The 16,735-nt window shown below is 41.5% G+C and overlaps 1 protein-coding gene across 1 annotated transcript in view; it reads left to right on the plus strand.

Moving 5' to 3' along the window:
* The first annotated feature begins 1,616 nt into the window (after positions 1–1,616).
* The window catches only part of PIWIL2 (piwi like RNA-mediated gene silencing 2), a 65,168-nt gene continuing 50,049 nt past the window's right edge, over positions 1,617–16,735 (plus strand). Inside the window, exons 1-9 of the mRNA XM_084884441.1 lie at positions 1,617–1,896; positions 3,188–3,275; positions 3,422–3,560; positions 4,060–4,263; positions 6,764–6,874; positions 9,385–9,502; positions 9,840–9,964; positions 10,973–11,053; positions 11,354–11,467. Coding sequence (XP_084740567.1) covers positions 1,708–1,896; positions 3,188–3,275; positions 3,422–3,560; positions 4,060–4,263; positions 6,764–6,874; positions 9,385–9,502; positions 9,840–9,964; positions 10,973–11,053; positions 11,354–11,467 — 1,169 coding nt within the window. The 5' untranslated portion in view covers positions 1,617–1,707. The remainder of the gene's footprint in view (positions 1,897–3,187; positions 3,276–3,421; positions 3,561–4,059; positions 4,264–6,763; positions 6,875–9,384; positions 9,503–9,839; positions 9,965–10,972; positions 11,054–11,353; positions 11,468–16,735) is intronic.

Consider the following 16,735-nt stretch of genomic DNA (forward strand, 5'->3'; position numbering starts at 1 on the left):
CCTCGAAAAGGTAGGAAGGCGGTGGCTCGAGGAGATATGGCTCACGGGCGCGAGTGTTCTGGGGGTCAAAATGGTGGGCAGGAAGTCGGGGTATGGGGAATGGTGCTGTTCTCTGAGGTGGAAGGAGGGTAGCATTCAGGGTGGGGGCGGCGTGGGGGGCGGGGTGCCCCTCCCGGTTAGGCCCCAATCCTCCTGGCCCGGCCCAAGCGCCATCCCAAGCTCCCACCAGCCTGTCCTGGGACCCTTCCCTGCGGGACCTGGTGGTCAGGCATCTGCCTGCTAACTAACCAGGGTGCTTGGACGGAAGGGAGGCCTGGAGGATGCGCCCACATCCATAAAGGAGCTGGTGGAGGGGAGGGAGGGCGGGGAAAGAGGAAGATTCCAGAAGTCATGACTTAGTAGGTGTTAAAGCGGCCTCAGTGAGTCCCATGTAGGCCGCCCATGGTTCTGGATTCTTTAAATGAGTTCAAGGAATTTGAGGAAGGGACCTCCCTGCCGTTTCGGTGTAAAAAAGAGGATGGGTTAGTAACTAACCGTTAGTTAAACACGTTTTGGGAGACCCTGGACTGCCTTCATGGATAGTATTGACCCAACAACTGCCTGTCAGTCTTTTCTGTATGTGCATGGCCCGACTTCTCTAGCTAATCCGTAAGACAGGCCTGCAAAAGATTAAGAAGAGGCTTACTTCAATTTTCAGTTAAGAAAGATTCTTCAGGGATCAGGGGTGGGTCAGGACGTTGAAGGAAGTCCCTTAAAGAAGGATTCCTGAAAACTGTAGGTTATAAAGTGATTTTGAAGAGGACCTGAGATTTGGGAAGCAGGAAGAGCCTCATCCCTGGTGACCCGGGGGGCAGAAAAAGTTGTTATATGTCACCTGAAATGTAGCAAGTGTTCCTCAAAGCAGAAAAGGTCTGTACTTTGGAGATCTCATTTTTGGTGGAGTTTTAAAAAAAGGAATCGGATAAGATGCAGAGAGGCTACTAAGGAGATGGAGGAGGAGATGGAATAGTTTCATGTGGTAATGAACTGGGAAAAATTTATGGGAATATTTATTGACAGTATTACCATATGTCAACTATATATATATATATATATATATATATATATACACACACACACACACACACACACACACACACACACACATTTTCTCATGCTCATCCATAAAATATATTTCTTTCTAAAACAGTTAACATAGGGCTGCGTTCTCAAAGAGGCTGTTTAGGTAGAGAATATAGGAAAATTAAAGGAGGGCTTAGCTTCTAAGTCTAAAGGATTGCTAATGGGGAGTGTTTAGAACAGGGGTCCTCAAACTTTTTAAAGTGGGGGCCAGATCACGGTCCCTCAGAGAGCTGGATGGCCGGACTATATGAACTACTAATTCCTACTGTAACACCTCGGCTGCGCTCACTGCCCAAAAAACCTGGCAGGCCGGATCAGACTCCTCTGCGGGCCGCATGTGGCCCGCGGGCCGTAGTTTGAAGACCTCTGGTTTAGAACATTCTGGGATACATAGAAACTTTTGAAGTGAACATGATATAGGAGGCTGGTTGTATCGCCCAAAGTACGGGTATGTGTGTGTGTTTAATGCTTTGTGAGTCTGTCTTGAAGGAAAAGGAAAGCAATTGGGAATCTTTAATATCTATAAAATGCTGGCAGGTGATTAATCAGAACAGGATCTACACCCGAATCCTCTGCAGCCTTTCAATGGATCCTGTCCGACCACCCTTCAGGAGCCCTTTGGGGCACCCATCTCAGTGTGTACAGATGCAAGGCTCTTGGCCACAAGTTCCTAAACCTTTGGACTCAGCTCTGGGCAGGGCAAGACCTATAGGCAGAGGCCACGTGTTTGGAAAGCCCAAGGAACCAAACCCACAGAATGGGACGGCACAAAGGGTAAGACCATGTCTGGACGCTTAGTAGCAGCATACAGCGTATCAGAGGAAATAATGGGTTTCAGAGTTCATAGAAAACTGTGAAGTCTTATATATTTGAAAGTAAGCGTTGTTTTTTGTTGTTCGTTTGATGGGTTGGGTTTTGTTTTTGTTTTTCCTTTAACAAATAGTGGCATCATCTGGATGTATATTTTAAATTCTAATTGGGAGTCTAGAAGAAGTTTCTCATAATGAATGTAGATGGATTTGGATAAATGCCTTCATCCTCTATCTTATATAAACCCTTTGCACTCCGCTGTCCCCTCTCAGGGGACATCGGAATTCTAGCATATCACTCGGATGTCCCCTCTCAGGGGACATTGCAGTTTATTAGTGATTACGGGGGATTGAGTTAATTCAACGCACGTTTCTGCTGCAAAGTAGCATCGAGTAGCTGGTAGCCAATGTCCAGAATGGTTCGGAGTGCAAAGGGTAAATATACATATAAATATATAAATGATAGATTTAAAGATACATCCTTTTGCTCTTTTCTGAGTGTTTAGATTTTTATTCTGGATTTGGCTCTGTGGTATTGGCAGCCATTCCTGTCTCTAAGATAATAATTGTTAAGAATGGCTCTTTACTTAGAAGACTCTTTGCCCAAATCTTTTTTTATTTTTATTTACTTCTCTTGGCCCAAATCTTTAAAAAAGAGGATTTTCAGTTATTGCTACTGCTTATATTTCCTAATTTTATACCAAAATTTCAAGATGTTATTTGTCTGTGATTAAAAAAATAAAAAGTTAGCAAATATAGGGGAAACCTAATAACACAGTATAACAATTTCAAGTAAAGTTAACAGTGTCAAATATAATACTCTGTAAAAAAGAAAAATTGATGACAGTAATCTGTATTCTCACTCGAATGAATTGCTTGAGTCTATGTGTGGCAGCTCGAACTAGCGTGACAGCAGTAAACTTTTAAGATTACTACAGAAAAAGAATAGTAAGTTTTGTTGGAGGTTGTTAAAAAAATACACACCATATACTGGCGCTGGCAGGGTAGGTCAGTTGGGCAGCATCCCAATACGTCAAGGTTGTGAGTTTGATCCCCAGTCAGAGCACATACAAGAATCAAACAGTAAATTCATAAATAAATGGAATAACAAATCGATGTTTTTCCTCTCTCCCTTCCTTTCTCTCTCAAATCAATCATTAAAAAAGAAGATGATTTTTATTATTTACCAGGACTTTAAGAAAGCCATCATTGATTAAACCATATCTTGGAATGGCTTTATTTTTGACTTTCCTCAGGAATCTGTGGGTTTGGTCTCCATGTTCCAAGGACTGGGCCTTGAAACTGTGTCCCAGACCTCTCTGAAGCAGAAAATGCCTTCTTTAGGTATGTAAAACACTAACTTGAGAAAGCATGGTGGTATGTATACTTTCCTTATTCTTAAATTCATGCAGTTTATCTTCAGAAAAGTAACTATACTTTACAACATGTTCAACTCACAGTGATAGCTGGGGTTTGATCCTTCCATTCAGGTAGAGGCATTTTAGGTCGAGGCTTGGCTATCAGTATGGTGCGTAAGGAAAAAGAAGAACCCCATCACACTTTTCTGGATCCATCAGTGTTGGCTGCTGGTGATAGCAAGATGGCAGAGGCCTCCATTGGTTGGAATAGGTGGGTAAATTCCCTTTTCAGGGAGCTGTCAAATTTAGCTGAAATGTCTTTGTAAGTCAAAAGGACAACTCTAAAAAGGTTGGATTAGCTCACAATGCATGGTTTTAAATTAAACAATGGATACTTTTCAAGAGCAATGAGCAGATACTGATCCAGTTAATGACTGGAAAAGAGTAAAAAAGTAGTTCTTCATTGGATACTTCACAGCTTTTATTGCCCTCTTAATAAAATAACTTGATTGCAGTGGTTCTTTAATCTAAGGGAGTCAAACTCCCACCTCAGTTCTGTCCTGAAAGTCAGTATTGGCTGAGAGTCAGTATTAGTAGCAGTTGGTGGGTGAGTCATACTGGCATACTGGACTTGGAGAGAATTCCAAGGCTTATGTCCCTTTTGCTGACTCCTCGAGGAAGAGAACATAGACTTGAGGGAATCATTTAGGTGGGGCAGAGATAGAAGTATGATTAAGAAAGTCCCGATTTGCTTCTTTTTAACATTTCAGAATGCGTGGAAGGAATTTGGATGTGCCTATGTTGCCATTAGGAAGAGCAGCGTGTGGTATAGGCAGAGGCATATACAAGGCTCCCAGTCCTATCAGCTTGCCTTCTCGGGGTCCTACCCCGCAGCCATTACCACCACCTCCGCCTCCATCCTTATTACAGTCTCTGGATCGTCTTTCACTGGGGACTGCAGAGCACAGGGAAAAGTAAGTCAGGAGCTCAATCTTTCTGCTTGGTAGTGATGTGGAAGGGAGCCTTCTCATCTATATATATAAAAGCCAAGTGACTGGAATGACTAGTTGCTATGACATGCACCAATCGGCCCCCTCCTAACTTCCAGCAGCCTCTGCCCAGTCCCACCCCTGATCGGCCCCTGATCATCCCTCCCCTCCAATGGTGGGGCCAGCTGACTTCCTGTGTCTTCCTACCCCCACCAGCCTGGCCCCTATCGGCCCCATTGGGGCAGGCTGGCCAGACCCCACCTGTGCACAAATTCATGCACTGGGCCTCTAGTCCTATATAATAAAAGGCTAAATGCAGATAGACCAAACAGTGGAATAACTGGTTGCTATGATGCACACTGACCACTAGGGGAAATATGCTTAAAACGATTTGCCTTCTGGTGGTTAGTGTGCTTCCATGGGGAGCGCCTCTCAGCCAGAAGCTGGGCTCATTGCTGGCGAGTGCAGTGGTGGTGGCAGGAGGCTCTCCTGCCTCCAGGGCAGTGTTAAGGATGTCCGACTAACGGCTTAGGCAGGGAGTGGGCCTAAGCCATCAGCCAGATGTCCCCCAAGGGCTCCCAGACTGCGAGAGAGTGCAGGCTGGACTGGACTAAGGGACACCCCTCCCCCACAGGTGCACAAATTTTGTGCACTGGGCCTTTAGTCTCTATATATAAAAGCCTAAGGGACCATTCAACCTGTCTCTATGACATGCACTGATCACCAGAAGGGCAGATGGGCTCATGGCTTGCAGCTGCTTCTTGATAATGGGCATGCTGGTATTGCCCTAGGATAGGTGTGTGGAGACCGCAGCAGAGCAGTAGTGAGCCTACTGAGTGGTGGTGGCAACAGGTGCAGTGGAGCCAGGATGAGTGGGCATCGCACTCAGCCAGGCCAGGTCTCCTCCCTGGTTGCCTACTGCTTCATGCACTGCTACATCCCTTGGGGGTTATTGGACTGCCGATTTCATCCCGATTCCTGCAGGCCACACTGAGGAACCCACCAATGCACAAATCCATGCACTGGGCCTCCAGTCCTATATAATAAAAGTCTAATACGCAAATCTACCAAACGGCAGAACGACCAGTCGCTATGATGCACACTGACCATCAGGGGATAGATGCTCAATGCCAGAGCTGCCCCTGGTGATCAGTGCACTCCCATTGAGGGAATGCCACTCGCCAGAAGCTGGCAAGCACAGTGGTGGTGGAAGGAGCCTCTCCTGCCTCCACAGCAGCACTAAGGCTGTCTCCTGGATTGCAAATAGGGCTCAGGCTGGGCTGAGGGGAACCCCCCTCCCCAAGTGCACAAATTTCGTGCCCTGGGCCTCTAATAGTATTATAAACATTTTTCTGTTGTGTCTGAAGTCCTCCATGGATTATCAGTATTGCAAGGTTGTTCGTTTTGTTTTTTTTGCTCATGGGGAGAATGACAGAGGTTTGATGATTCTGATGAAGTGAAATGGGATTAATGATATAGAGATAGTATGTACCAGAGAGTAGACTCATGACTTTCCATTTCTTTCCCATTTCTTTGTCATGGTGAAGATAAGGAAATCATTTAGGAAAAATATTCAGCAATTCATTTTTCTCTATAGAATGCATTCTTGTATTCTTAAGTTTGCTGGCATAGTTTATCTTAGTAATACCATGTTTCCCCGAAAATAAAACATTCTCCGAAAATAAGACCTACTTCCAGGTTTCCTTCTGAGTGAAATATAAGGCATCCGGCTCTGTCTCAGAATGAAAATTAATTTACCGTAAACTTTGTGAAACCTAAACTGCAAGAAGTTGTGACTTGGGTGAAGAATTCATGGGAGAAAATCACTGACAGTTGCATTGCAAATGCACTGCGAGCAGGCTACCTTGACAAGAAGTACTCATTTAAAGACAGTGCTATTGCTAAACATGAGAGATTTGGTCCACTGATTCTGAAAGAAATGGAGTCACAAGAAATTCACCAGGAAATTCAGGAATTGGATTGTTATGATGATGTTCCAGAAGATGATGACATGATTGTCATTGAATAAATGAGTAAATTCTTGATACTGTAGGATTCACAGTTTGGTTTGTGTTGACAACTATTGTACTACCGTACCGTATACAGGTAATAAATTTCCTTTATTTTCATTTAACAATAAATGTGTACCATATTCTTCTTCATGGAAAAATAAGACAACCCCTGAAAATAAGACCTAGCGCATCTTTGGGAGCAAAAATTAATATAAGACACTTTCTTATTTTCGGGGAAACAGGGTATTACTAGGATAAATAGGATGACCTTGCTTCTTTAATTAGAGATTGCTACTCATTTATCTACTAGCCTTCAAAGCTTGCTTTTGTATGTCTCAATTATTGCTTTGTATATCTGTAAGCAAAGTGTAAAATACTACTTTACCCTGTTTTATTTGTGTGTGTGTGTGTGTGTGTGTGTGTGTGTGTGTTTGCTTTGTTTTGTTTTGTTGCTTTTGATTTTTATTTTCCAGAGAACTTTTTGTGAAGCAGGGATCAAAAGGAATACCCGAACCTTTGGGATTGAATCTTATCAAAATACAGTGTCATAATGAAGCAGTTTATCAATATCATGTGACTTTCAGGTATTCACGTTTCTTTCTCTCTATATTGTTCACTTCTTAGCAGTAATGAAATCATTCCCCTGGAATAGCTGAATTTTTTTGTATAATTTCTAATGAACTTTTCTTTCACCCCCATAATACTGCATGTACTTGGCTCCTTGCAGTAAGTTTAAGGTTAACTTATTAATTTATATTACCAATTCAGACTTTAACTTAATAGGTACAGTTTTATGCATGAGATTAGAGGTGATTTCCTGTGAAGTTAATGAAGCTTAAGATTAGGACCTTGTACTTAAATAAACCCCCTTCCAAACCTTTAAACTTATTTTGTATCTGTAATTTTGTATTCCTCTTCTTAAAGATTCCCTCTCCCCTGTGATATAATATGCACATCCCATGAAACCTGGATTCCTCCTACATTAGCCTCATATCAATATTTGACAGCTCTTGCCCTAGCCGGTTTGGCTCAGTGGGTAGAGCATCAGCCTGCAGATTGAAGAGTCCCAGGTTTGATTCTGGCCAAGGGCACATAGCTGGGTTATGGGCTTAATTCCCAGTAGAGGGCATGCAGGGGGCAGCCAATCTATGATCTCATCATTGATGTTTCTATCTCTCTCTCCTCCCTTCCTCTCTGAAATCAGTAAAGAAATATATTAAAAAAAATTTTTTGACAGTCCTTTAGTGATGATGGTCTAGGGTTAAATTTGAAGGTGAGAAAATCAGAGAAAATAACTTTAATGTTATATCAATAACTTTAGACTGAACGTACTTTTTTAAAAATAAAAATTTCTATTAGCAGGAGGTTATTAGCTGAAATTGTGAAAATGAGTGTTTTGGAATATCTGTGGAGAAAATAGGATGGTGGGAAACTGATTTTTTAAGGATAATTACTAATTGGTACAAGAGGAAGAAGTGGAATGAAAGAGAAGAAAAAGTTAGGGAAAAATACCCTGAAGACAGGTTATAAAAACCAAAGGAAGGGCCCATTTGAATAGAGAATAGGTGGTTAACTTTGGCTACAGAAAAAAGTAATTAAATTAGCTTCTAAGAGCACCCTTGGTAATCTTCTAGTCCTTTGTTAAAGTTATGAAGAAAAAACTAGACTAAAAGAACAAAGGCGAGCTATAGGAATAGCCAGTGAATTGGCCGTTATTTTAAAAGTCTGTAAGGAATGAGAAATTGAATGATAATTAAAGAGAGTAGCAGGATTGCTTTACAGATTTCTATGAGATAAGAAAGCAGAGCCAAGCACATGTGACAAGTGAAGAGAAGTATCTAGAAAAGGGTAAAATTGAGCATTGGAGAGTGGAAAGGAATGGGAATGGGCCTGTTCTGGAAGTAAAGGAAGGAATTCAGTGTTAATAAGAGGGAAGAACCTTTTATCTGGAAATGGATTGACAAATGTTAATGAAACAGAAAAGAATATAAGAGTCTTTACAGGTCTCTGCATTGACCAGGAGAAGATATGGATTCTATACATTTAGGGATTGTAGATCTGGACCTTTGAGGTTACAATGTGAAGAGGATGCCAGGCCACTGAGAGAATACTGAGCATATGTGTTACAGTAGACTGGTCATACTGTATCTTCCTTGTACTACAGGGAGTCTAGAATGACATCTTTGAATATTGTATTCATATAAATGCATGTATATGAATTTTTTAAAGAAGCATTTTTGAAATATAATGTTAGCATGTGAGTATTCGGTTTTGGGGACAACTATATTGGATTACCACTTTTAATCTTTACTCATGTACTTGAATATACTTGACCCTTTCAAGTCTTGGATTTGTTTAGACTTCACAGTTGTAGAACAAGGTTTTGTATTACTGTGAGGTAATGGGTCAGTCATGGTACAAAGGAGCTACTAGAGTTTTTCATAACTAAGATTTGTGGTAATGAAACAATAAAAAGTTGAAATTTCCTTGAGTGAAAAAGGTTAGAGTACAATTCCATAGTAAAGTTTTGCTGGAGGGAGAGATCAACCAAAGGATTTGTATGCATGCATATAAGCCTAACCAATGGACACAGGCAACAGGGAGGTGGGGCATGAGTGGGGGGGATAGGAGGAGTAATGGAGGAATGAGTACGCATATGTAACAACTTTATAATAAAGAAATTTAAAAAATGTTTTGCTGGAATGTATCCATACTTACTGGTTTACATAGCTTTTGTGCTTATATCAGCTGAGTTGAGTAGTTGTAGCAGAGACCATATGGCCGGTAAAGCCTAAAACATTTACTACCTGGCCCTTTACACAATAAGTTTTTTTACTCTGTGGTCTAAACTCTGGAAGAATGTATACTAAGAATGTATAATATGCTAAGGCATTGGTCTCTGGTGGATGGAATTACGGGTTTTTATTTTTTATGAGCAAGTATCCTTGGGTCAAAGTTTTTTTTTAGTCAGGTATAGTATTTGAATTTTTAATATGTCCACTAGATGGAGCAGTAGTTACACAGCTGTTTTTGAATCAAATTGAAATAAAATCCTTTGAATCAAATTGAAATAAAATCCTTTATTATTTTCTAGCCCCGCTGTGGAGTGCAAAAGCATGAAGTTTGGCATGTTGAAGGACCATCAAGCTGTCACTGGAAACGTCACTGCCTTTGATGGCTCCATTCTCTATCTACCTGTTAAGCTTCAACAAGTGAGACCTGAGAGTGTTCTGGGGCTTTGAATGATGGCAAATCATAAACTTCTTGAATGTTTGAGTTGTACTTTCCTATTCTTAGAGGGAAGTTAAACTTCTCTGTAACAAAGAAATTATAAACTGAGAAACTTTTACATTTATGTCTTCACGGAGTCTCTTACATAAGAGAAGTGGTTGGAGGAAGCTTTTGACTTCAGTGACAAAGAATGGTTTAAGTTTCATATATTAAGAAAAGATATTTTCGATATTTTAGCGTTTTCTGGGACACAGTTGGATTAGGTTAGGGTGTGGTAGTTTTGTCATTACTGTTTACTTGCATGTATTTATTCATTAGGTGCTTGAGTTAAAAAGTCACAGGAAAACCGATGGTGCAGAGATCAGCATTAAGATTCAGTTGACCAAGATCCTGGAGCCCTGTTCTGACTTGTGCATTCCCTTCTACAATGTTGTTTTCCGTCGGTGAGAAAACAGCTGACGTTTTACTTTCCTTAACCTCAGTCTTGTATTTGTAGCAATGCTCTTCAAGAAGCTTAGATGGTACCACACTACAAGTGTATATAGATGAGTTGAATGATGTGAGGCTAAGTTACTCAAAAGATATCTCCACTGATTTATCAGATTTGGGTATGTGAAAGTAGGTTTGAGTTAGTTGGATGGGGGATGGGCTCAGGAATATTAAAAATGGGTGTTTAAAGTGCATATTTAATGGTATTAGTGATGGGGCTACTTGGAGAGGTAGTGAGTAAAGATTTTTGCTGAAATTTTAAAAATATATTTTGTTAATTTTTTACAGAGGGAAAGAGACCTAGAAACATTGATGAGAGAGAAACATTGATCAGCTGCCTCCTGCACACCCCCCACCAGGTATGTGCCCGTAACCAAGGTACATGCGCTTGACCAGAATCGAGCCCAGGACCCTTGAGTCTGCAGGGCAATGCTCTGTCCACTGGCCAAACCAGCCAGGGCTGCTGGAATAATTTTTTTCCAAGTCATTTGAATTTTTGGATGAAGATAGCTTATAATTTTTAAACTTTTTTAACACTCCCTAATTTTCATAATGTTATTTATGAAACACAGAATCTAATTTCTATCTAGTAAGCTGAACTGCCAGGAACAAGCATAATATTCTTTGCCAGACTGATATTCACAAATTTAGAAACTGACTCGTTTGCATGCATTTTAGTTAATGGTGGAAGTAATATAAATTGAGTATGGAAAGTCAACTTATTTTTGGTTACCCAGTAACTAGGAAAAGCTATAGTCAGTTACATATACCCCAAGATAAATGTCATGGTGATTTTTCTTATTCTTTTGTCAAGAGTGTTCTCATGATAAAAGCTATAATAGTACAAGGGACACCAATATTTCAGACCCTTTCGGCTTCCAAAGGAAATGTAGCTAAAACTAATGGATCCTAGTTTTTTTGGATTATTCTACTAGAAAACCCATTCTTGCTCTTTGTTTCAGGGTAATGAAACTTTTAGATATGAAGCTTGTGGGGAGAAACTTCTATGACCCAACAAGTGCTATGGTACTGCAGCAACACAGGTTGGTGGTTTTCTCTTCCTCACTTGTAAATGATCTGGAAATAAAGTTTTCATTGAAATCACCATATTAAAGACAAAAATCTCAGTATTTTATGGTAGTGAATACAACTTACCAGCTAAATCTCTGCTATAGTTTAGTATTTTAGTAAGTTCACAATGATGTTGATTTAATTGAATTTGTTTCCTGGTGCTTTCTCATTATTACTGGGGAAGGACAGTATTCAAGTATTATCTCAGATAGGGGCATGGAAGTGTCTGTGCTACTTTTAAACCCTGAGGTAAAGCCCATCTATCTCTTCAGATTGCAGATCTGGCCGGGCTATGCAGCTAGTATCCGGAGGACAGATGGTGGTCTCTTCCTGCTAGCTGATGTCTCTCATAAGGTCATTCGTAATGACTCTGTGCTGGACGTCATGTGAGTGATGGTGGGAGCCACCTTTAACAAGCTAACAGTTTTCTGAAAAAGCTCAATAATAGCTGGTAGTAATACATAATAGCTATTGTTCTGATTGGGTTTTAAATTGTAGAACAAATGAAGAATGTTGTATGGAAGTGCACCATCCCATAAGTCCTGCTAAGATAGAGCGGGGAATTGTGTTTAAGTCTCTGGTTAAGAAGATTTGTTTTAATATACACACCCTAAGTTTTTGTTTACGTGTGTTACTATAGCAAATATGAACAATAGGAAGTATAGATGTGTATAATTTGTAATGGCTAATGAAGTGCATCTGTGATTCATTTTTTTTTTTTAATTTTTTTATTGATTTTTCACAGAGAGGAAGAGAGAGGGATAGAGGGTTAGAAACATCGATGAGAGAGAAACATCGATCAGTTGCCTTTTGCACACCCCCTACTGGGGATGTGATCACAATCAAGGTACATGCCCTTGACCGGAATCGAACCTGAGACCTTTCAGTCCATAGACCGACGCTCTATCCACTGAGCCTGATCAGTTTCGGCTGTGATTCATTTTTTAAACTGTGTACTTAGAATGGAATTAGTTCATGAAAAGGCTGAACTTTTTAAAGACTTTAAATTAACTCTATATAATAAAGAAGTAATATGCAAATTGACAGTCACTGCAACATACAAGATGGCTGCCCCCATATGGTCAAAGGTCGCCACCACAAGATGGCTGGCAGGGGCTGGCAGTTGTGGGCTATCAGGCCTGCAGGGAAGACAGTTGGGAGGGACCAGGCCTTCAGGAGAGGGCAGTTGGGGAGGTACCAGGCCTGCAGGGGAGGGCAGTTGGGGGTGACCAGGCCTGCATGGGAGGGCAGTTAGGGGCAATCAGGCTGGCAGGAGAGGGCAGTTAAGGGCGACTAGGATGGCAAGGGAGGGAAGTTATGGGAGATTGGGCCGGAAGAAGAGGACAGTTGGGGGCAACTAGGCCTGAAGGGGAGGACAGAGGCAACCAGGCCTATAGGAGAGGACAGTTAGGGGCGACCAGGCTTCAGGAGAGGGCAGTTGGGGGCAACCAGGCTGGCAAGAGAGGGCAGTTAGGGGTGACCAGGCCAGCAGGGGAGGGAAGTTAGGGGTAACCAGGCCAGCAGGGGAGGGAAGTTAGGGGTGACCAGGCCAGCAGGGGAGGGCAGTGGCGGTGACTAGGCCTGCAAAGGAGGACAGTTAAGGGCGACCAGGCCAGCAGGGGAGGGCAGTTAGAGGCAATTGAGCCAGCAGGGAAGCAGTTAGGCATTGATCATTCTGGCAGGGGAGTGGTTAGGGGGTGATCAGGCTGGCAGGCAGAAGCGATTAGGGGCAATCAGGTAGGCAGGCAAGCAAGCAGTTGGGAGCCAGCAGTCCTAGATTGTGAGAGGGATGTCCGAGATTGGAGAAGGTACAGGCTGGGCTGAGGGACACAACCCCATGCAATTGTGTGCACCGGGCCTCTAGTCTATAATAACAAAGTATAATATGCTAAATAGATTGGACAGCTGAATGACCTTCTGGATGTCATTCCAGACATCCTTCTGGTCGAAGCTGCGGCAGCAGGGTCAGAGGTGGTGAGGCAGGCAGGCAAGTGAGTAGTTAGGGGTGATCAGGCAGGCAAACAGAGGTGGTTGGGGCGATGAGGGAGGCATGCAAGTGGTTAGAGGTGATCAAGCAGGCAGGCAGGCAGGCAGGCAGTTGGATATCCCCTGAGGGGTCCCGGTTTGTGAGAGCGTGCAGACTGGGCACCCTTTCACATACCCATGCACAAATTTCATGCACTGGGCCTCTAGTATTTAATATAACAAGATATTTAGATCTGAATTGACAAATTACCCTCTAAAAGTTTATTCAGTTTATTTTCCCACCAGCTGTGTACAAATACTGGGTATTATTAGGTTTATAAATCTCTGCTTTATCTGATACATTTATTCACTCCTTTACTCAGCTTCAGTTGTGTACCACAGTCTTGGGACATATAAGTTAACAAAACAAAGAAAGATCCTTTCCCTATGGAGGTTATATTGTAGTCAGCTTAGATAAATAATAAGCATGATGAGTAAATTGTATAGTATATTAGAAGTGATGAGAGCTACTGAAGAAAGAACAGGTAGGACACAGGGTGGGAGACATCAGGTGTATTAGAGGCTGGGTGGCAAGGGAGTGGAGCGCTGTAATTTTAAGTAGAGTAGTCAAACTCATTTGAGCCAACTCGTACAGGAGGTGAGAGTTAGGGTGAAGGGAATTTTGGCAGAGGGACAGCTGGGGTAAAGGCCTTAAAACAGAAATATGCTTGGCTTGTTCCAGAAGAGGGAGGGAAGCCAAGGTGGTTAGACTAGAGCGCGGTCAGAGTAGTGGAAGGAGGGAGCAGATGAGGGACATAGAGCTCTATAAGGCTAATGTAAAGATTTTAGCTTTACCTGGAGTGAAATACAGGCCTTGTAGCCAAGCAGTGACATGGTGTGGTTGAGTGTAAAGACAATAAACTAGTAGGATGGGGAAGAAGTGGGGGTTATTGTAACCCAGGAGGTTATTGTAACCCAGTGGAGGTGCTGAGAAGTGGATGGCTTTTAGATATATTTTGAAGGTAGCGCTCAGTCCATTTCCTGAATGATGTGGGATGTAAAAGAGAGGTTTAGGATGGCAAAAACTTTTTTGCGTGAATATGTAATGATTTATTCTATCTCTTCTTGATCACTCGGGTCTCTGTCTCTTTCTCTCACATAGTACACCCAGCTCTAGTTTATTCCTAGCTTGTAGTAAGTGTTCAAGAATATTAATAAGCTCTGGCCAGCATTCACAGTGGTTATAGAGTGTTGATCCACGTCCCAAAGGGTCCCGGGTTTAATTTTGGTCAAGGGCATGTATGTGGGTTGCAAGTTCCCTGTCCCAGCTGGGGCTCAGGGAGGCAACCAATTGATGTGGGTTTCTCACATGAGTGTTTCTCTCTCTCCTCTCTTCCCTCCCCTCTCCCTTCTCTTTCTAAAATCAATGGGGGGGGGGAGGGGAGATTCTTCATTGAAGATTAATAACAACAACAAAAAAGAATACTAAAAAAAAAAAAAAAAGATATTTTGCCCTTGCTGGCATGGCTAAATGGTTAGAGCATAAGCCTGCACACTGGAGGGTCATGGGTTTGATTCCCAGTCAAGGGCGTATACCTGTGTTGTGGTTCGATCCCTGGCTCTGGTCCAGTTACATGCAGGAGGCAACCAATCGATGTATCTCTCTCACATCACTGTTCCTCTCTCTATTCTCTCTCTCTCTCACTCTTTCTTTTTCCCTCTCTCTCTCTCCTCCTACCCTCCCCTTCCATTCTCTCTAAAAATCAATGGGAAAAATACCCTCTAGGAGGATTAACAAAAATAAATTTAAAAATAGATGTCTTTAAAATCACTACATCTTTCGTTATGTTTTCTGCCTTCATTTTTCTTCTTAGAAAGGTCTACTTATTTTATGTTTTCCAATGTTAACCTGGAATTTATCCTAGGAATTTATGATATTACAAGCACGATTGTCTTGGTACTATTAGACAATTTATTGAAAAGTTTTTTCTTTAGATTTAAATCACTACCTTTATCATATTCTAAAATACTTGGGATTATTTTTGAAAACTTCATTTTGATCCAGTGGTTAAAACTAATGTGATACTGTTTTAATTATTGTAGCTTTATTAGGTTTTCATTGGAGGTAGATCAAATTAAATATGCTTCTCTCCTTTAGCAGCCTGTTCTGTTGATATATGTTGTGAATCTCAAAAATAAAAAAGGGGTTATAAAATGCAGAATGGACTCAACTTATTTGATTGTGGAACCTCATTACCTCTCAAGAGACTAGTGTTCCTAAGGAATATACATACCCTGGTGACAGGGGTCCACAGAAAAAAGACCAATCTCTACTCCTTGATTTACAAGGGAATTCATATTCGGACCCTGACTGTAACCTAAACCTAGCATCTTCTGTCCCTCGTTCACCTACTCACTCTCCCCTGTCCCAGATCCCTGATTGCCCCTGTGTACCACTGCCTCTGCCTGGTGGTTCTGCCTAGCACATTGCTCCCTCAGGTATCAGCTGCTTCTGTAAACTCTCCTGGCTCCCTGGGCATATTCAGACACACTTTCTGCAAATTTCCTGTATGGCCTTGTTTATGGCACATTAGAGGGTACATTTGTTTATGGTGAGTCTTTTCATCTCTGTATCTTTACACCTGCACCAGGTACTGCAGTTTCTTCCTTCAGCTAGAAGGACAAATATAGTTTTAAAAAATGTTTTATTGTCCCTAATAATGATGATACATAAGAATGATTATTTTGATGTGGAAAGTATCTTATTTTCAGACCGGTGGGGAACATTTTTTTTTTTTTTTTTTTTTTTTTTTTTGCCAAAGGCATTTGGATATTTATAACATCATTCGCGGGCCATACGAAATTATCAACTTAACAGCCTGCTGAATTTGGTCAAATTCTTAATTAAATCACCCCTGATGCCTTGGTGATTTTTTGGGCCTTATACAGTCTGCAGGCTGGACATTCTCCACCATTTTTTTGTTTCTTTGTTTTAATTTTATTTTATTGTTTAAGGTATTACAAATAGTAGTATATATGTCTCATTTTATTTTTCCCCCCACTGACCTCCCCCTGCCTTCCCCTACCCCCCGGCACTTGCCCTCATCCCCCTGCCCCCAGTGACTTGCATCTGTTGGTAGTGCTTACATGCATGCATAAAAGTCCTTCACTTGATCTCTTACTCCCTCAACCTTCTCCTAACTTCCCGCTGTAGTTTGACAGTCTGTTCGATGCTTCTTTGCCTCTGTTTTTGTTCAACAGTTTGTAATGTTCTTTATTATCCATAAATGAGTGAGATCATGTAGTATTTATTTTTCACTGACTGGCTTATTTCACTTAGCATAATGTTCTCCAGATCCATCCATGCTGTTGCAAATGGTAAGAATTCCTGTTTGTTTGGGTTTTTTTTTACAGCAGTATAGTATTCCATTGTGTAGATATACCACTGTTTTCTAATCCATTCATCTGCTAATGGGCATTTAGGCTGTTTCCAAATCTTAGCTATTGCAAATTGCACTGCTGTGAACATAGGGGTGCATATATCTTTTCTAATTGGTGTTTCTGTTTTCTTGGGATATATTCCTAGAAGTGGGACTACTGGGTCAAATGGCAATTCCATTTTAAATTTTTTTAGTAAATGCTATACTGTTTTTCATAATGGCTGCATTAGTCTGAATTCCCACCAGCAG

Source organism: Pipistrellus hanaki, assembly GCF_964339955.1.
Source record: "Pipistrellus hanaki genome assembly, chromosome: 5".
NCBI lineage: Eukaryota > Metazoa > Chordata > Mammalia > Chiroptera > Vespertilionidae > Pipistrellus > Pipistrellus hanaki.